Genomic DNA, 22,500 nt, shown 5'->3' with positions numbered 1-22,500 from the left:
AGGAGACGGAAAAATCTGCCCCTCTGACCTCACCCACACACACACACACAGGGTCAAAGGTCGAGAGAAGAGGGAAAATATGATTAGGAGAAGCAGTGGAGAGAGATCTCAGGACTTCACTCTGTGTGTGTGTGTGTGTGTGTGTGTGTAAAAGTCAGAGTTTAATGTTTAACCTGTGTAAATATTAACAGCACAAAACTGGAAAGTTCCTGTGACTAAAGTGTGTGTGTGTGTGTGTGTGTGAGAGAGAGAGAGAGAGCGAGAGAGAGAATGAAGAGCAAAATCAAAAAGCTCCCACGACTCTTTGCTCCTTGGATCTAGTGTGTGTGTGTGTGTGTGTGTGTGTGTGTGTTTAAGGGTCACTGTTAAGTGGAATCTTTGGTTGAGTCCACTGGGGTTTCAGTGCGATACACACATCCTTTCCCATGGAACATTCCCACAAGTGTGTGTGTGTGTGTGTGGGGGGGGGGGGGGGGGGGAGGGGGAGGGGGGGAGTTAGTGTAAAGCTATTCATAACCCCTCTGTAGTGTTCCCTTCCTAGTCGTGTACTGTACCACACTCACTGTTTATGCCTCATGTACATTAGACTTTGTCTCACACACACACACACACACACACACACACACACACACTCCTGCAGCTCTTGGTTCATTCTCATTACTTTCAGTGCTAAACCTCACTAGCATGCTAAAGCGCTAACTGGAGAGGATTTCTGAGGAGAAAAATCCAAAATCTTTAGGACTTGGTGGACTAGCCGTCGTACGCTAACCTGACTGGAGCTCTGGGAGACGTTACCTCATGTTTAGAGTTAGCTAATGTGAGCTAACCTGACAAAGTTTATAAACCTTTGTATATCTTTAAATCTGAGCAGTCATCACTGCTAACGCTAGTCAGATAATAAACTGTTAAACTGCTAACGCTAGTCAGATAATAAACTGTTAAACTGCTAACGCTAGTCAGATAATGACATTTTTGTCAGTAATCTTCTGCTAATGTAACCTAGCTTGTGAAAGTAAATAAAAATAGAGTTTTATAGACTATGAATTGTTTTATTTTATTTTCTTTATTGCTAGCGTTAGCGTTCTGGCGTTAATGGTCTAAACTGTGAGAGTCTCTGAGAGGATTTTAGCCTGGTTGCTAACACGGCTTTGTTTATTATTAATTTTAAAATAAATAATTTTCTAAAGCTGCTTCATAAGAGTGTGTTTTTGTTAAAGTCTCTAAAAAAAAGCAGTGTTAGCATAGGATAAGCTATCAGGGTCTTCATGCGTTATTAGCGTTGTATGTGTTGCTGATGCTAGTCAGCTAACCAACCCTCAGTGACGTGACAGGATTTCTGAGTTATTTTTAATAAAGGTGTGTAATCTCTGCTGCTGTTGTTCTCCCGCAGGCTCTGTCTCTCACACACACACACACACACACACACACACCTCGGCCTGACAGGATGCAAATTACATTTATCTCACAGATGATTAAGAATTTGTTAGCGTAGCCACCAGGGCTAACACCACTGTTCACTCAGCAGTCTGTCACACCGTACACACACAGTGTAATATAATACATATTCAAATATTATAGGAAGTGTTTCACCCAGTAGGCTGCCTACGTAGGGAGTGTGTGTGTGTGTGTGTGTGTGTGTGTGTGTGTGTGTGTGCAGTGGTGCTTATTAGCAGCTGAACTCCGGCTGTGTCTCACTCTAAATTCAGTCGACATCGTCATCCCGACCGGCGCGCTGCGTGTGTGTGTGTGTGTGTGTGCAGTTTACTGACCGTCCTAGGTATTAACATCCACAGTGTGTGTGTGTGTGTGTGTGTGTGTGTGTGTGTTTTCACTGCGTTCTTTGCCCTCTGTCCACTTTGATCTTTTTGAGTGTGTGTGTGTGTGTGTGTGTGCGCGCGTTGGTTTAACATCAGTTCGTTTCTTATTAAACATGTTTCTGTAACTGAAGTCTTAACAAACAGAGAGACTGTTTAATGAGCTTCTGCAAATATGACACTCTCCGACCCCGAATTTAACGAATGTCTGTGAAGACACACACACACACACACACACACACAGTATGTAGAAAGCCTTCCTCAAAAGTAATGATGATACTTGAAGGGTTCATGACAAGAAAGATCCAGGGTGTGTGTGTGTGTGTGTGTGTGTGTGTGTGTGTGTGTGTGTGTGTGTGTGAGGGTCTCGGCTGGATGTTAATCTCTTGGCTCCATCTCATTAGTAATGATGTAGCCTTCATGTATCACCAACAGGGCCTCCACGATCAGTGCAGAGCCCACATCTCTTGCACACACACACACACTCACACACACACACACACACACACACACATGCTGCGGGGTGAATGAGGAAAGGTGTATGTCTTTCTGCATTTGTTTCTTCTTTGGTTTTGTTATTCTGTATTAATTATTTACATCTCACTTCTTTTTCAGGAGTCTCACTCTTTATCCTGTCTGTGTTTCATCCTCTCCTTCATCCCTCAGTCTCACGTACATTTTTTTCTTTCTTTCTTTCTTTGTCTTTTGTCAGTGTTTGTCTTTTTATCAGTAGTGATTACCGTAAGGGTTTTGGAGTATAATATTTTTTTTTATATATATGTTTATATCAAGACTTTTTTTATTTTCTTTGGTTACTTAAAAAAATTTTTTTTGTAAAACAAATATTCACATGAGTGTCAGTTTGACCTCTGTGACCTCCTGGACCTCTCTGGTTTGAGTTTCTGGGAAAAAATAACAATTCAGAAATAACGAAATCCAGTGGGGACAGAAAGACAGGAGATGGAGTGGGAACGAGGGATTAAAAAGGGATCAAAGTGAAGTGAGTGTAGTGCGCGCTCATTAGTAAGTGTTTAGGATGAAAAGGAAATTAGATGTGTGTGTGTGTGTGTGTGTGTGTGTGTGTGTTACATAAATGTCTGCTTTATGTTGGCAGTGAAAGTGTGGCTGATCTGATTCTTACACATCTGTTTTCTCTCGATTTATCTCATTTCTCTTTTTTATCTTCTGCATTTTATCTCTTCTTTTTTTCACCAGGTCACTTAAATTTAATTTCCTATTTTTTACATAATATTTTTCTTTCTAAATCATGGAGCTCCTCTAACATTGTGTGTGTATGTATGTTGCAGGATCAGATTAAGGATGCCCCACAGCGTGATGGACTCAGCGATGTCCTGTTGGTCGTCCCTCTTCCTCACCCTCCTGTTCTTCTTCGCCGCTCCCGCACTCAGCTCCATCATGTACCGCCTGCGGGAGGAGCAGCCCCCCAACACGCTCGTTGGCAGTTTAGCATCAGATCAGGGACTTCCTGATTCCGGTCACCTGTACAAACTGGAGGTGGGCGCCCCCTACCTGCGGGTGGACGGAAAGACGGGTGACATTTTCACTACGGAGGTTCCCATCGACCGTGAGACATTAAAAGACTGTCGCAACCTGTTCGAGGGCGACCCGTGCTTCCTGGAGTTCGAGGTTTCCATCACGGATCTGATGAAAGGTTCCGGTCCGCGGCTCATCGAAGGCCGGATCGAGATTCAGGATGAGAACGATAACACGCCACAGTTCTCGTCACCCATCTTATCCCTATCTATTCCTGAAAACACACTTGTGGGGGCGCTGTTCGCCATCCCTGTAGCTACGGACAAGGACACGGGCAGTAACGGAATCGCAGATTACTCACTAACGACAGGCTCCGACGCAGCATCTCTGTTCAGCCTGCAGGTGGCGGAAAACGGAGATGAGAAAGTGCCGCAGCTGATCGTGATGGGGAATCTGGACCGTGAGCAGCGTGACTCGTACGATCTCAACATTAAAGTAGTTGACGGTGGAAGTCCCTCACGCTACAGCAGCGCCCTCCTGAGGATCACCATCACTGACACTAATGACAACGTCCCGAAATTCGAGCGGTCACACTACGAAGGAGAACTTGCTGAAAACAGTCCTGTGGGTCACACCATCCTGCAGGTAGCGTTGCGGATGTTCATGTTTTTTTTCCCTACTTTATATACAGTTACATAACTGGTATTGTTAACAAGATTTCCTTTTCCTTACGACGAGAACTGAAATGAAGCAAACACGGGGGGAAAGAAAACAGAAAACTGTCATGTAACACTTTAGTAAAACCTGACGCTACCTGTACCAGACCGCTCACGTGTTTCCTCTCACCAGGTTTTAACAGGTTACAGGTCACATCACCATTTGCATAATCAGATTTGGTGGTAATATTTTTTATTTTATTTAAAATAGAATATATCATAGAGCTTCTTTTGGCAGTAAAATTTCTGCTATTTGATTGAAGCTAGCATTCATCATGTGACCGAAGCTCCACCTCCTATTAACTAATGCACACCCTTTTTTTTTTCCTGAAGCTCATATTGAGTCACTCTGATCCTCAGCCCTGTTATAAATTGTGACATTTAACGCATGAAATCCATTCTATTGACGTTTATAACTAAAGCTCCTGCATTTTACCCTTCGAGCAGATCAGCTGTGAAGGTGGAAGCGTAAAGATCTTTCTAAATCTTCTTCTAACAAGTCTTATCATGGACAAATTGTTCATCTCCAGCAGCGTTAACACGATCCTGTAATAAAGCGACGACAGACCCGGCGTGTAGGACGGCAGATTAGATTAAGAGGAAATGGAGAGGAAGAGAACATCACCGTTCTGTCTGTAGTGAAATTGAGTGTGGTGTATTATAGCGAAGACGCAACCCACACACTCTTCATTACCTGGAAGGTAAAGTCACAGGTGTGCTCTGCTCAGAGTGTGTGTAATGAGAGCGAGAGTGAACGACAGGAGTTACAGCTCATATGGCCTCCATTATTCACAACAGCACCGAGGCTTTATCGGCACACACATCTAATCTCAGAGCGTCAGGGCGAGCCGCATTTACCCGGCGACGACTCCCCTCACTTAATGACTCGCGCTTAAAATGCAAGTGAAGTCTTATCGACTCACTTTGAAACACAGTCCTGCTAAAATTAGTCCTGTTTTGCGAACTCCTGTGTCTGATCCTGGAGCCGAACTGAAGCAGGCGCTCACGCGTAAAATTGTTTTAAAGCCGTTTAATCTCTCAGTCAACAATTAATCCATGAAACCCAGTTGTCTTCAAAAAGCATGCGGAAAGATCTCGCTCCTCCTCCAGACCTCATAATCTCTCTTCAGAGCCATGGCGGCATTAAAAGGGCTTAAATCCGCAGGTTCTCATTGGACTAGACATGCTGACGGAGTGTTTCAGTTTTTGCGGAGAGACGCGTTCCTCGAGCGCACATCAGGAGAAATTTATTCCCAGCTTGTTTGGAGGATGAAACAGAGTGACTCATGAAGAGCAATAATAACTTAAGCCTCATGAATAATCTTACGAATGTCCCAGATTAATGCTCGCTGTGTAACGCACAGAGCCGAGCCGTGATGGTGTTTCATCCGCGGCTAGAACGAGAGAGCAGAATCAAGCCGGCAGAATCGTTTTCAGAGGCCAGGGACGACCCAGTGCGGACTGCTCTGTTTGAAACGGATCATTTTCTCATTTAAACTCTATTTGAAAAGATTGTAATGAAGAACGGAAATCCCGAGATGACCTTCAGCTGAAATTAAACAAACTGCATTTGACTGCGTGTCCAATCGCCTGATATTTGCGAGCCGCCGTGGGTTTATAACAAGTCATAAGTAATTCATGCTCTTTTGTGAATGATTGCTTTGCTGAAAGTAAATGGGTTTCCTTCTCCTTGGTCCTTTTCCTTTGCTGTTACAAAAAAGATTTCTTTTTCTTCTGCCACATTTAAGCCTTGTTTATCCCTGATAACACAAATTCCTTAAGGAAGACTAAAAGGTACTTGCAGGAAGCCTTACACCTCCATTAATTAGCGTAATGCACTTGCAGGACGAGCTGACACGCCCTCAGCTGGGTGTAAATTTTCTCAGTCGATGGCATCTCAGTGCAGTAATGGCCTTCAGCGGGTGAATATTTTTTAAATGATGTGTTATAGCTCATTCTCAAGTGCGTGTGAGTGATGTAAGTCACACCACATCATCGCTTCGCCCTTTAGACGAAGAGGGAAGCCGTCACTTTATTCAAATACGCAAGGCTCCGTCAGAAATGGGAACTCTTACACGTACGGCAGCGTTCCTCCAGGTTTTAGAGGAAAACATGTTTTTGTGTATAAACAACCTTTAGAAAGGACAGAAGCAAACACTCCAGGATTTGTTGACTCTCCTCAGAACAGATATGAGAGGCAGCAGATATCTGGAGTTATTTTGTAAATGGGATTATTAGGTTATCGTATTTGTAGGCAGGATTTTAATGTGTATCGTGATATTTTTGACGCCAGCCAGAGTAAGATAAGCTTTATTCTCCTTGTGAATCAGGTTTCAGGGCATTTTCAGGAGATAATGATGTTTGAGGAAATAGAGGGAAGAAAAAAAAAATCTGGTGTTATTTTCCTATACCCTCATCACTCCATCCTCGCTCCATCTTCATATGTTTCGCTCTGATGTTCAGACAGTTAATGTAATGATCTCTCACACAGGTAACCCTTTGAAGTCCACAATCTGCATTAACTGGAGAGTTCTGGAAAGATGATTGCTGTTTTATAAAGACAAAACTGTATCAAATTAATCCGCTTGAATTCGTGTTTGGCTTTTTCTCCACTTCCTGTCTGGAGCCTTCCTGCTCTGTCTCTAACCCAATGACCCATTCCCTCTGGCTAGTTTATGATGTTCATGTTTGCACTCAGATCTAAGGTTCTCTCTTGTTCTGTTGTTATAGGTGAAGGCCAACGATGCAGACATGGGAGATAATGGCTTGGTCACGTACACCATCTATCAGCCATCGCCAAACGTGCAGCGCCTCTTGGGCATCGAACGAAACACCGGCCTCATCTACGTAAAAAGTCCAGTGGACCGTGAGGAAGTAACCCTGCTCAAATTCTACGTCCAGGCCAGAGATAACGGACCGCAACCCAAGAGCTCCAAAGCCATGGTGACCATTACAGTGAAGGACAAGAATGACAACGCACCGATCATTAGGATCCGTGGATTTGCCCTGGTGGCTCATGAGGCCGGGATTGCCAACATTTCTGAGGACATGCCTGTGGGAACTCCGGTGGCTTTAGTAGAAGTGTCCGATCATGACGAGGGTGAAAATGCGGTGGTGACTTGTGTGGTGGCAGGAGATGTACCTTTCCAGCTTCGTTCAGCCTCAGACACAGGAAGTCGAAGGAAGTATTTTCTTCAGACAACAACACCAATGGATTACGAACGTGTCAAGGAATACAGGATAGAGATTGTAGCTGTCGATTCAGGAAACCCAGCTCTTTCCAGCAGTAACTCGCTGAAGGTCCAAGTAACAGACGTGAATGACAACGCTCCAGTTTTCTCTCCGTCTGTGTACGAGGTGGAATTTCCAGAGGGGAATCAACCAGGTGATAAGGTTTTGGATGTAGTGGCAACTGATGCAGATAGCGGCACCAATGCTGACCTAACGTACAGTATCGTCTTAGACTCGGCCATCAAGGGCCTCTTCGAGATAAACCGTAACACCGGCGAGATCAGAGTGATGAACCAGTTAGACCGTGAATTCAAAGAACGCTACGAGTTTCACGTGGAAGCATCTGATAAGGGCGTTCCCAGCATGAGGGGAACTGCGACAGTTGTGGTTAATGTCCTCGACCGCAATGACAACGACCCCAAATTCATGCTAAGTGGCTACAGTTTCTCCGTCCTGGAGAACATGCCTGCGCTCAGTCCGGTGGGAATGGTGACGGTCACAGACATCGACAAAGGTGAAAATGCTCGGATTCACTTATTGGTGGAACCAGACAACGGCAAGTTTGTGATTCAAAACGGCACATGGACGATCCTCTCCAGAATTTCGTTTGATCGGGAAAAAGAAAGCACATACACGTTTCGTCTAAAAGCTGTCGATGGAGGTGAACCTTCTCGTTCCTCTTATGTGGGAATTACAATAAACGTCCTGGATGAAAATGATAATGCGCCTTACGTCACCAAACCTTCCAACTCCTCGTACAAGTTCCTTCCACCACTGACAAGCCCGGACACTCGTGTGGAGAAAGTAGAAGCGGAGGACATCGACATGGGATTGAACGCAGAGTTAGACTACACCATCATGGGTGGAAATCCTCATGGACTTTTCCGCATTTCTCCAACAGATGGTGAGATTACGCTGGTAAAAGAATTCACCCGGAAACATAACGGCCTCCATCGCCTGGTCGTAAGAGTCAGCGACAAGGGAAAACCCGCCAAGCACACGACGGCGCTGGTCCACATCTTCGTAAACGAGACCATTGGAAACATCACGCTGGTGGAATCGCTAGTCGGCCACAGCCTCTACACTCCTCTGGAAAGGGACATCGCTGGAGACCCAGAATACGCTCGCGTCCAGCAGAGCAACATCGTGTACGGTAGCCTCGCGGGCATCGCCGGGGTCATCCTGGTCATCGTGGTCGTGGTTGTTATCCGGCACCGTCTCCAAAAGGAAGCCAAGAGTGGATACCAAGCAGGAAAGAAGGAGTCTAAAGATCTTTACACACCCAAGCAAGGAACTAAAAGCAGCAAGGGCAAAAAGGGCAAGAAGGGCAAAACTCCAAAACCTGCAAAGTCCTTGGAGGAGGACGAGGAAGCGAGTCTTCAGAAAGGTTTAAAATTCAACCTGATGAGCGATACCGATAGTCCCCGAATTCATCTGCCCCTCAACTACCCTCCCGGGAGCCCCGATCTGGGGAGACACTACCGCTCGAACTCGCCCTTGCCCTCCATTCAGTTGCAGCCGCAATCCCCTTCGGCTTCCAAAAAGCACCAGGCCGTTCAGGATCTCCCGGCTGCAAACACCTTTGTAGGGACCGGAGACAGCAACTCCACGGGTTCGGATCAGTATTCGGATTACAGCTACAAGACCAACCCTCAGAAATACAGCAGCAAACAGGTAGGAGATCACTTCCAGAGCATGGCGGGGTATCAGAGCAATATTCTCTGGACTAAAGGCATGTATTAGGGGCTTGGACTGAAATCCAAAGCAAAGCTATTGTCCAAAAAAAAAGAAAAAAACTTAGTATGTGTGTGTGTGTGTGTGTGTGTGTGTGTGCGCCTGAGAATATGTCAGAGCCGTTTTTGTTTTATTTGTTTTTTGGTGCAAATTACACCTCATTGTCACTTTAGTTTTGATTTAATGCCACTACCTGCTTCATATTTTATATCTATATATATTTTATTTTTTTCTTTAAATGAAGGAAACGTCACAGACTGTTCGATTGAATTTTATCTGATTTGAAGAAGAATTTCCTCTGGGTTTTACTGCTTTCTCACCACTTTCACTGCTTTGATGATTAAAACTCCTCAATCAGGAGGTTGTAAAGGAAGCCACGAAGGCGTGAACTAGGGTGAATAATGTAACACACACACACACACACACACACACTTTGTCTTTGAAAAACGACTTTAATTACTTGGTCTTCATTTTGTTGGAGCCAGAGTAAATTGTTTGCATAGATTAATGGCAGGTAATTCCAGCTGCTTTCTTCACCAGATTTTTGCTCATAACACAAACCAACACACACTCACACACACACACAAACCAACACACACACACACACACACATACACACATACACACACACACATATATATACTGTAAGTACCGGACTTCATTTAAACTACATACATGAGGTTGTTTTATAAGAGGAGTGTAACGGGAGCGGCGTCTCTGCATCACTAGCTGGAGCTGCAGCGCTGAATCATGACACTCTGGCTGTAGGTGTGTGTGTGTGTGTGTGTGTGTGTGTGTGTGTGTGTGTGTGTGTGTGAGAGAGAGACCTCAGTATTCATGAAGAGTATGCAACCAAGTGAAGCTTCTGAACAACGACAAGACATGAAGGAATAAAACTCCAAATATTTAAAAAGGCTGTGATTTCCGCCACACACACACACACACACACACACACACCTAATCAGAAGCGTGCGCGTGTGTGTGTGTGTATGGAAAACATGAAGTGACACGGTTCCGTGTTAATGTGCAGCTTCAAAGCGCGAGCCAGAAACACGAGCTCGTCCTCGTTAGTGAGTCGGAGATCAAACCTTTAGTGTGCACACTGTATGTAACCTCCAGTTATTTCTGTTGCTGTTGTGTTTCTTTTTTGCGTCATATTCTTATAGTCTATAGCTGTATAACACACACACACACACACACACACACACACACACACACACTGTAATCACACAGCAGGAAACACCAGGCTTTAAATGCACAGCCGAGGTGTTTGTGTGTATGAACGTGTGCACGGAGGAGAGAGAGAGACGAGCGATGAGCATTGACAGGTTTAAGGTGAGGACTTTGTGTGTGTGTGTGTGTGTGTGTGTGTGTGTGTGTGTGTGTGTGTGTGTGTGTGTCGAACGTAATGATCTCCTGTCAGATTAAACCACGGGGAGGCCGCGGGAAAAATATGAAGGTAATTGAGAATGCACCACGGGGGTGAGCAGGGTTCATTCACCACGCACGCACACACACACACACACACACACACACACACATACACACACACACGCACACACACACACATACACTGGGTGCCCTATAGGCTGTGTGTAATCATGTGTGTCCTCATTCTGTTCCATTTGTCTCATCATGAAGTTATTTTTATTTTATTTCATTAATTATTCATGAGACTGTATGTTTGTGTTTACACACTTTTTTATAAATACATATACAATGAAAATAATCTTTATTTCAATAAAAATAAGTTTAAATTCCAATCTGAGTGTGTGTCTGTGCCTCTGAGTGTGTGTGAGCAGAGACTGACATGAAAGCTTAAGGTACAGTATTCCAGGTAAAGGTACAGTAAATAAATTATTTATTTATCATTTATTATTATTTATTTACTCATTTCATCATCAACATTACTAACACACACACACACACACACACACACACACAGTTTTAAACTTTCACTTAAAAATATCACATACTGTATACCGAGGCTCAGTTTTTCCTAGTCACTGAGGAGCACTAACACACCAATCCACACACACACACACACACACACACACACACAACTGGGGGAGTGTGTGTTAGGGCTGTGCGATATGAACACAACACACACACACACACACACATAATCTCTATCTATTATTATATTAGGTTTATGATTTACAAAATACAAATAGCACCGAATGAATTTGATTATAAAATAATCGATATAAAAAATACATGTTGTATAACAAAAATATATAAATTCTATAGTTATTTCATGTACATGTATATTTCTATACTCATATATTTCTATTGTTTATCATAAACAATATTTATTTAGTGTAAACATTTTTGTATTACATGACAAACTCCTGCAAAATAAATGTGCCACAAAATAAACATCATATGAGAATTTGTATTACGTGTCTAAATCTTCGTGTATTCATTTGTCACGTGCCCAGGGTTAATAATAATAATAATAATAATAATAATAATAATAATAATATATTTAATAATAATAATAATAATAATAATATGAATTTTTGTAAATAGTGGTGTCCTAATATATTTGACAGAGATTATATGTGTTTGTGTGTGTGTGTGTGGGGGGGGGGGGGTCTAATAATATAAATAATTATACAAAAACACTACGATGTGCAACTTAACTTTCAGAACTAAAAGGTTTTAGATCTACACCTCAGTCATAACACACAAGTCTTTACTGAGGTGTTCTCTCGCTGGTTCCTTTTTCTCTTGTCTCGATGATGTTTTTAAACAGCTAACTGTTTGCGTCTCCTTTGTGGGTGACGTAAGTGTGTGTGTGTGTGTGTCCCTGTTTCTGCAGCCTATTTTTCGTTAAGTTCAATCTCCTGTTTTCGCGCTCTGTTTAGGCATGCTGTAAGTAAATCACAAATATTCACATCACGACTTCGATATGATTTTAATTAATTGCACAGCCTTAACACAGCCTTAACACACCTCTAACACAGCCCTAGTGTGTGTGTGTGTGTGTGTGTGTGTGTGTGTGTGTGATTTCAGGTGACAGTGCTGTACTTTGGACTTTTTTTTTTCACTCCATGTAAATGATTAACTTCACCTCTGCTCACACACACACACACACACACACACACACAACACAAACATACACTCTGCTCTGTCTGCTGCGTGGGACTCGTCTGTTTGTCTTTTACATTACTCATTCATTAAACACACACACACACACACACACACACACAGTCTGGAGATGGTGTGTATACAGTGCAGGTTATGCGTCCGCCCTGTTTTATGCGACTCAATTGGTTTCTTGTTGGCTGGTGAGAAACACACACACACACACACACACACACACACACACACACACACACTCCTCATTCTTTTTCCTGGACTTACAGACCATTGAAATTCCAACAACGTGTTCTTGTCTTAAGAGCGCCGTTGTCTTGGAAACGGAATGACCGTGTGTGTGCGTGCGTGAGTGTGTGTGTGTGTGTATGTGTGTGAGTGTGTGTGTGTGTGTGCTGAGTCACAAAGAGCAGGTGGAGATGGATTGTAGGTGAAAGAGGATAAACTTACTAATGGAGACTTCATATTTATTTATTCACACACACACACACACACACACACACACACACTCCTTTGTGTTCCCTTTGATTCGTCTTTTCTTCCTGTGAAAGGAGGATTACTGTACCTTAAGTTCATCATGACCTCTTACAGCTCTGCTGCTCACAGATAAGACAGATCACAGCACCGACGGCGAAACACTTAAAGCTACAGCACCACCTGAAACACACACACACACACACACACACACACACACACTTGTATATCAGGTGAGTTAAACAGGTAAAATGGTGAGTGAATATCATTAATAAGACACTGCAGGAGAGATCCGGTTGGTTCTTACTTGGTTCTAGCTTTCAGTCTGGTTCTGTGTGTGTGTGTGTGTGTGTGTGTGTGTGTGTGTGTGTGTGTGTGTGTGTGCGGTAATCTAGACCAGTGTGAATTGGCTAGCCCTCTGGAGCTCGGTGGAGGTCAGTCGCGTGTCTGTACAGGCTCGTCTGGGCTCCGTGTGTGTTCAAAAATGACAGCCGGCGCCTCTCAGATACATTTTCATTGCTTTATTAATTGATAAAGGGCGTTATCGAGACGTTATCGAGACGTTATCGAGACATTATCGAGATGTTATCGAGACGTTATCGAGACATTATCGAGACGTTATCGAGATGTTATCGAGACGTTATCGAGACGTTATCGGTTCCTAAGCGTGGTGTCGCCTCCTGATCGGCAGCCAGGAATCCGCATGTTAACTGTAGATGGAACTAATGACAAAATGAACATAGAGATATTTTAAGTAGAATCTTCTTTGTCTTTCGGCTGTTCCCTTTCAGGGGTCGCCACAGCGAATCATCTGCCTCCATCTAACCCTATCCTCTGCATCCTCTTCTCTCACACCAACTAACTTCATGTCCTCTCTCACTGCATCCATAAATCTCCTCTTTGGTCTTCCTCTAGACCTCCTGCCTGGCAGTTCCAACCTCAGCATCCTTCTACTGATATATTCACCATCTCTCCTCTGAACATGTCCAAACCACCTCAATCTGGCCTCTCAGACTTTTAACTAATATCTTTTTAGATATTTTAAGGAGAATAATGATGATTAAACATGATTGAAAAATAGATCATTTGTTAAAATTTATTACAATAGAAATGTTTTTACATGAAATATCGGTGGTTTTATTATTCCTGGGGTTTTTATATAATAAAGTCTCGTGACAAATGTACCATCTTAATTCTTATTTATAAAATATGTGTAGTTTAGTCATTTTATTTCATTTAAAACCTTGGAAAATAAATAGATTTTCTTTTATAAATGTTATCATTCTAATATTTATACATCAGGTTTAAAAGCACATTGTACAAGTTACCTCAAATTTGTTATTTATATTGACAATAAGAAACACATTGTTAATCTAAAGTCCACGTCTGCTGCAGGACACATAAGTCCTCGAGGTGGAAGCCTCATCACCCAGGATGAACTAAGACATGGGCTTGTCATCCTGGTCATGGGTTCTGGTGGAGGAAAGTGTAGATTTACATAATTTTTTTATTCCCTATCTTGACATGTTTCTAGCTCATTTTATTTGTTTTTCTGTGGTTTTGATTGTGTTTTTAGATCATCACTGTCTGGTTCTGGATTGTGTTCTTCTGGTATTTCTTCGTTCTTCTTCGTGCTTTGTCGGGGCGGAGTAACACACTCTGAGATCTCGCTATCCGCTCCAAATGCTTGTGTGAGCTCTATGCTTGTGGAGGTTTCCATCTCATAGACTTACAAGAGGAGGATGAAATGTGGAGTGATGGAGGGAGAGGGATGGAGGGAGAGGGATGGAGGGAGAGGGATGGAGGGAGAGGGATGGAGGGAGAAGGATGGAGAAGTATGTGTGTACAGGTAGATGTTGTGATTGGCTGATCTATGGTAAATGACAGACCTGACTTCTCCACATATTTTCAGGTGCTCCATCAACTGAGGTTCTGCTCCAACACGCACCTGGGGCTGTGTCCTAAATCTTTACTCATTACTCACTCCATATCTCCACTCCCTACCCCTCCCATAGCCCCTACCCCCTATGCCCTACCCCCTACACTGCAGAGACAGGATCAGCAGTGTAGCGCCCGTCTCACCTCAGCGGCTCTAGAACCTCAGGTTAGTGTTTAGGACTCTGCACTCATTACAGCACTGTAGAGTTCATGCTGTGTTTCTAAGCCTAAGAACACTGACCCTGCTATTCACACACACACACACACACACACACACACACACACACACGGAAGGAAACAAAGGAGGCATTTTACATCTGTGTAATCTCTACATTCCTGAGAGTCCAAATCACCCAGCGCACACAAATCGACTTTGTGTGTGTGTTTGCGTGTGTGTGTGTGTTTGTGTGTGTGTGTGTGTGTGTGTGTGTGTATGTCAGATTCTCAGATAAGGTTCAGTATATGTAGATTATTTATCAGGGCCAGGGGTGGCTAAGGTGGTTAAGGCATTGGACTACGGTTCGGAAGATCCCAGGTTCAAACCCCACAACCACCAAGTTGCCACTGTTGGGCCCTTGAGCGCGGCCCTTAACCCTCAACTGCTCAGATGTGTAATGAGATAAAAATGTAAGTCGCTCTGGATAAGAGGGTCTGACAAATGCCTAAATGTAATGTAAACAGTGCAGTGGAACAGTGTGTGTGTGTGTGTGTGTGTGTGTGTACACGATTGGAGGTCAGACACTTGCTGTGTTTCTGATCCAGCGGTTCTAGATCAGGTTCTGGTTCCGGTTGATTTAGAGTCTGGTTTGGATCTTCCTCTGCGTGTGTTTGTTGCTCTGGTTCTGGTACGGAACTAAACTCGAGTTCTGGTTCTGTGAAGAGCGCGGGTGAGGAGTCATGTGCTGAGGATGTGTTACACTCTCTCCATAGCTGTGTGTGATTGGCTGGCACATAGTGATGATGTCATCAACCTGCATTTCGTCAGAAATTTCAGTGTGATGAGTGTTTATGTTAATGTTCCAATAACACCACTTATTTACACACACACACACACACACACATTTTGTGGATTTAACTGCACTGTGTGTGTGTGTGTGTGTGTGTGTGTGTGTGTGTGTGTGTGTGTGTGTGTGTGTGTGGCCAGGCGTAATTTCAGCAGATGTGAGATGACAATAGCAGATTGGGCTCAAGGGAGGAGAGACATTGAGCTTTCTCTCTCTCTCTCTCTCTCTCTCTCTCTCTTACACACACACACACACACACACACACACACACACATACACAGTATGTCTGCTCTAAGTGAAGGCTGTCAAGCGATCGTGTCACAAGCTGCTCTGTAGGGAGAAACACTAAATCAGAAACACTGAGCACTAAGGGTTCTGGTGTACAGGTCACAACAGCGCTGTAACTAGAACCAGAACTAGTTCTATACACACCGCTGGAGTGGAATAGAACCAGTAGAATGTAAAGTAGAATTAGTACTGAAACACAGAATCTGAGCCAGACCAAGAACCACAGACAGGTTCTACAGCAGAGGTAGTACCAGAACTGGAACAAGTAATAAAACTAGAATGGGAAAAAGAACCAGAACCAACAGAACCAGAACCATGATAGGAGTCAGATGTGAAAATGAGATAAAGGCAGAATTAGAACACCTAGAACCACTCATAAGCCAGAACCAGGATCAGGACCAGGACCAGGACCAGAACCAGATCTAACTCATAACACCACAACAAAAACAGAAATCAGAGCCGGGTTTAAGTGACAATTATTACTCGTAACAGGAACAGAACCAAAACCATTTCTGCCTCTGTGTCATTTTGTTTCCGTTTCTGTCACTGTAGAATGTCGCCATGGTAACGGAACAAACATCACCACTTAACTATAAATAGCCCAGCATTAGGGGGGAAAGACATACTCACACACACTCACACCCACACACACCATATGCTAGCAGCCTGGCACAATCACAGCACACACCTGCTTCATGGACAGGTAGCCAGCTCAGAGGTCAAAGGTCACTTAGGGTCATCTGCAGGTCACAACCAGAAACATTTTATTTTTGTTTTTTTAAACATTCAGTTTAAAGAGAGACTGTTTTAAATATGTGTGTGTGTGTGTGTGTGTGTGTGTGTGTGAGTGAGTGAGTGAGTGAGTGAGTGAGTGAGTGTGTGTGTGTGAGTGAGTGAGTGAGAGTGTGTGTGTGTGTGTGTGTGTGTGTGTGCGCGCACGCATGATGATAGTGAACATCTGTTCTTAGCCTGTTTTTGGTTGCTGATTAGAGCCTCCATCTGACACACGCCAAGACATCTTTACACCATCTCCAGTGTGTGTGTGTGTGTGTGTATGTGTGGAGGGAAGGGAGGGGTTGAGAGGGGGGGCTTAATTACTGTCTATGCATTCGCTTACAATCATTCACACACCCCTTCCATTAAACCCCTCCCACTAAACCCCTCCCACTGTGTTATACTGTAATAAACCCCTCCCACTGCGTTATACTGTAACTAAACCCCTCCCACTGCGTTATACTGTAACTAAACCCCTCCCACTGCGTTATACTGTAACTAAACCCCTCCCACTGCGTTATACTGTAACTAAACCCCTCCCACTGCGTTATACTGTAACTAAACCCCTCCCACTGCGTTATACTGTAACTAAACCCCTCCCACTGTGTTATACTGTAACTAAACCCCTCCCACTGTGTTATACTGTAATAAACCCCCCCCACTGTGTTATACTGTAATAAACCCCTCCCACTGCTCTGTAACTAAACCCCTCCCACTGTGTTATACTGTAACTAAACCCCCCCCACTGTGTTATACTGTAATAAACCCCTCCCACTGCTCTGTAACTAAACCCCTCCCACTGCGTTATACTGTAACTAAACCCCTCCCACTGCACTGTAACTAAACCCCTCCCACTGCTCTGTAACTAAACCCCTCCCACTGTGTTATACTGTAACTAAACCCCTCCCACTGTGTTATACTCTAACTAAACCCCTCCCACTGCGTTATACTGTAACTAAACCCCTCCCACTGCACTGTAACTAAACCCCTCCCACTGCACTGTAACTAAACCCCTCTCACTGCACTGTAACTAAACCCCTCCCACTGCACTGTAACTAAACCCCTCCCACTGCATGACTCTGCACTGTGATTGGCGCTGAATGAAACAGTCAGTAAGAGAGAGAGAGAGAGAGAGAACTGTGATGAAATAGAGGGATAGAAATTATGTGTGTGTATGTGTATTAGAAATTTCAACATTCACAGCTAAAAATTTTGCACACACGTGCGCACACACACACACACACACACACACACACACACACAGGGTGTGTATCTAGCAGGTCAGTGGCCATCACTCAGTAACTGAATCTGTTTTAAACCTACAGTGTGATTAAGCTGTTCATTTATTAATGCAGAAGAAACACAAACTGTGGTTTTATTTTATTAATCTTTTATTAACACTCCGCTGCTGTACGACTCTCACTTTATTAGTTCTTCGCTTAGGGTTTTTAATATATAACTATTTATATGAAGTCAGTGAATCATCTGCATAAAACATTCTCTCAGCAGCTGAAAGTTAAAAAGCGACCAGCGAGACGCAGCTCAGTCCCTCGCTGTACCGAAACCTCCAGCAGCAGTCCAGGGAATGTTTAAACTTTCAATTTTATCAAACTTTAAAATGAGTGTTTCTTGTTTAAACATTTTATTCGTGAGTGTACGGAAACTGCTCACACACTCGCCTGCACTACAGCCACGAACACACCACCATCACACACCTTCACCTGGCTTTACTGTGTTATTCCTCCTCACACTGTACCAGATCTCAGCGCTCAGCTCTACCAGAGTGTGTGTGTGTGAGTGTGTGTGTCTCTGTGTCAGATGATATGGTGAAGATCCTCTAACATTAGACCTGCAGGTAAAGAGAACACAGTAGTGATACACTGAGTTCACCAGGATGTGGGAGGAGTTTGGGTGAGTGTCCGGGGTGACAGGGGCGCTGACTCGGGTGCTGATCTCAGTTTAACACCAGCTTTATGTTTAAAACTGGACTAACGTCTGCAAAATTAAACACTTAAGAATTAAAGTAAATACATTACTTAAATACAAGTACATTATTTCAAGATAATATTCCTGCCATATTTAATTAAATCAGAATATAAACATGAATCGGCCAATTAATTTATAATAAAATAGACTATAAATAAATAAAACAATAATATATAGATGTAAAATGAAAATAACTAACATAAGCTTCATGGAGCATCAGATCAAATAATTTTTCTCCTTTATATTGATTAGGAGTCTCACACCCGAGCTGGAATAACGATAAAATCACACGTCTGTCTGTGACGATGATGATGATGATGATGATGATGATGTGTTACATAACCCACATCTGTACACTGTCTCAAACATTAAAGGATTCAACAGTTTGACTGAAATCTGACCTGAGAGCTGTGTGTGTGTGTGTGTGTGTGTGTAGTTGCTGCTGTAGTTGTTGTAGTTTCTGTAAGATCTTGTGTGAGTAAAAAGGCGCCTACATGAATACAATTCATTTATTAGTATTAGTATTATTATTATTATTATTATTAGTATTATTATTATTATTATTAGTATTAGTAGTAGTATTAGTATTATTATTATTAGTAGTAGTAGTAGTAGTATTAGTATTATTATTATTAGTAGTAGTAGTAGTAGTATTAGTATTATTATTAGTAGTAGTAGTAGTATTAGTATTATTATTATTAGTAGTAGTAGTAGTAGTATTAGTATTATTATTAGTAGTAGTAGTAGTATTAGTATTATTATTATTAGTAGTAGTAGTAGTATTAGTATTATTATTAGTAGTAGTAGTAGTTGGCATTATGTCCTCGCACCTCCAGGGTCCAGGTTTAATTCCCACCTCGGCCTCTGTGTGTTCTCCCCGTGCTTGGTGGGTTTCCTCCAGGTTCTCTGGTTTCCTCCCACAGTCCAAAGACATGCAGATAAGGTTAATTGGCGTTCCCAAACTGCCTATCGTGTGTGTGTGTGTGTGTGTGTGTGTGTGTGTGCCCTGTGATGTATTGCCACCTTGTTCAGGATGTACTCCGCTTGTGCCCTCAAGTCTCCTGGGATAGGCTCCGCCCCACAACCCTGTACACAGTATAAAGCAGTAGAGATGATGAGTGTGTAGTAGTTGTAGTTGTGTATTTTTTCCCAGCATGCCTCTGATTACAGTAACGATGTAGAGAGCACAGGTACGGACCGCTGCTGATCATGTGACTGTGTGATCATGTGATCATGTCTGTGTTCCTCAGTACCTGATGCTAATGTATTAGTAGTTAATCTAATCTTATGAGCAGTTAAGGATGCTCACACACACACACACACACACACACACATACACATCTATAAACTTCTGATTTATTTTTATCAGGATGCTGCGTGTACAAAAATTATCAAAAAAGACGTCCTGATGCGCAGGTTCATCCGTCTAGTGTTCTTCTACTCTAGTGTTATTACACCACGTCTAATTTATTTAAATTTGGTTAAATTAATGTTTTTATTTGTTTTTATTCTGATTTAATGTTGGATTATTAATGTGAACACCATGGTGATGAAAATAAAAACTCTCACTGTGGAAAACAGGACATTTCATCTTTCTGCAGGATATTAGAGGTGTGTGTGTGTGTGTGTGTGTGTGTGTGTGTGTGTGTGTTTGAAGAATGTCATAGCTCATTCCTTAAGCAGAGCAGCAGAGAGATCCTGAGGGGTTTAATTAGGTGTCGTCTTTAATGTAGTGTCCTTGGAGATTAGGCGGTACGGCGGTGTGCGGTGGTTCTCCCTCCCAAAACGTTCTGCTAGCATCCTTTAATTAACACACACACACACACACACACACACACACACACACACACACACACACACACACACACACACCTCTCTCTCTCATAAATGAGTGTGTCCATGCGGCCGTGGGATTGCCATGTGACAGATGAGCTCAGCCTCAAACTTTATCTCTCCCTCGCCGCCGTAAACACTAAACAATAAATGACAGAGACAGAGAGACACACAGAGAGAGACAGGTACAGAGACAGAAAGACACACAGAGAGAGACAGGTACAGAGACAGAGAGACACAGAGAGAGAGAGACAGGTACAGAGACACAGGGAGAGAGACAGAGAGAGATACAGGTACAGAGACAGAGAGACACAGAGATAGAGACAGGTACAGAGAGAGAGAGAGACAGTTACAAAGAGAGAGAGACAGGTACAGAGAGAGAGACAGGTACAGATAGAGAGACAGAGAGAGAGACAGGTACAGAGAGAGAGAGACAGGTACAAAGAGAGAGAGGCAGGTACAGAGACAGAGAGAGAGACAGAGAGAGACAGGTACAGAGAGAGAGACAGAGAGAGACAGGTACAGAGAGAGAGAGACAGGTACAGAGAGAGAGAGAGAGACAGGTACAGAGAGAGAGAGACAGGTAGAGAGAGAGAGAGAGAGAGACAGGTACAAAGAGAGAGAGACAGGTACAGATAGAGAGACAGAGAGAGAGACAGGTACAGAGAGAGAGAGACAGGTACAAAGAGAGAGAGACAGGTACAGAGACAGAGAGTGAGACAGGTACAGAGAGAGAGAGAGAGAGAGACAGGTACAAAGAGAGAGAGACAGGTACAGAGAGAGAGAGAGCGACAGGTACAAAGAGAGAGAGACAGGTACAGATAGAGAGACAGAGAGAGAGACAGGTACAGAGAGAGAGAGACAGGTACAAAGAGAGAGAGACAGGTACAGAGACAGAGAGAGAGACAGGTACAGAGAGAGAGAGAGAGAGAGAGAGAGAGACAGGTACAGAGAGAGAGAGACAGGTACAGAGAGAGAGAGACAGGTACAGAGAGAGAGACAGAGAGAGACAGGTACAGAGAGAGAGAGACAGGTACAGAGACAGAGAGAGAGACAGGTACAGAGAGAGAGATTTTAGCAGACTTTATTAAAGAATCAGTGTTCCATTTATTTACATGTTTGTTTTTTCATTGGTCATGTGTTATTCAGTCCTGTAGTGGACGTGTCTTGTCTTTTCCTCCTCGGATTGTTGCAGTGATTTCTGGGTGTCGTGGTCGTGTGCAGATCTGAGGCTCCTGTCCCTCTTCGGTGCAGGCACTGGGGGCGGGGGCGGCGTTAAGGGCGGAGTCACTGTCAGCGCTGGACACTATACAAGCATTAGATGTTACGCTCACGTTGTTTACAATAACAGCGTTGTTTATATCAGCGGCGAGGGCAGGGTGTGTTTCAGTGGTGGCGGTGTGTTCAGTCCTGACCTCGTGAGTTCTAACCCCATGTCACTGCACTCAAAACACCTCAGCTGCTCCGTGGTGGCAAAAACGGTGAAGCTACTGTCCCCCTCTTTACACTTAAAATTGATGTCAAGTTTTCTTGATTATTTATAATGATTAAAATTTGCAGACGGAAGGACAGTACGTGTCGTACATTGGAGCTTCAGAGTAGATGTCCTCACACCCGACCTGCTCTCACACCACTGACACCACCTCCTCCTCCCGTACGTCGTCCATCGGCACGCACCTAACGCCATGCCGGAGAGACAGAGTCTCCACACTGGCCTTAGAGGCCATGGTGCCCCGCCCACTTTCTCTCACTATAAACTTTTAACTGTTTTTACCAACAACATTCACTAATAAATAAAAAGTTGGAAAAAACGGCACTCATTAAAACTTGGCAAAACTCCAAACAGTCCTCCAAACGATCTTCGTCACACCCAGAGCATGGACAAAGAGAGAGACATACACACATACACAAATCAAGAGACAGGGAGAGACAAAGACAGGGAGAGAGACAGAGAGAGACAGAGACAGAGAGAGACAGACAAACAAAGACGGGGAGAGACAGACAGAGACAGGGAGAGACAGAGACAGGGGGAGACAGAGACAGAGAGCAGCTCAGACAGAAGATCATGAAATTTAAACACACACAGTGTGAGACTTTATTATTCAGCGTCAG

At 43.4% G+C, this 22,500-nt stretch overlaps 1 protein-coding gene across 2 annotated transcripts in view; it reads left to right on the top strand.

Moving 5' to 3' along the window:
* pcdh1b (protocadherin 1b) overlaps positions 1–22,500 on the top strand; it is an 89,621-nt gene that overhangs the window by 7,388 nt on the left and 59,733 nt on the right. For both annotated transcript variants that reach the window (XM_053505454.1, XM_053505455.1), the window contains exons 2-3: positions 3,122–3,953; positions 6,755–8,929. In XM_053505454.1, coding sequence (XP_053361429.1) covers positions 3,135–3,953; positions 6,755–8,929 — 2,994 coding nt within the window. In that variant the 5' untranslated portion in view covers positions 3,122–3,134. The remainder of the gene's footprint in view (positions 1–3,121; positions 3,954–6,754; positions 8,930–22,500) is intronic.

Source organism: Clarias gariepinus, chromosome 10, assembly GCF_024256425.1.
Source record: "Clarias gariepinus isolate MV-2021 ecotype Netherlands chromosome 10, CGAR_prim_01v2, whole genome shotgun sequence".
NCBI classification, from domain to species: domain Eukaryota; kingdom Metazoa; phylum Chordata; class Actinopteri; order Siluriformes; family Clariidae; genus Clarias; species Clarias gariepinus.
This window is presented reverse-complemented; position numbering and strand designations above follow the sequence as displayed.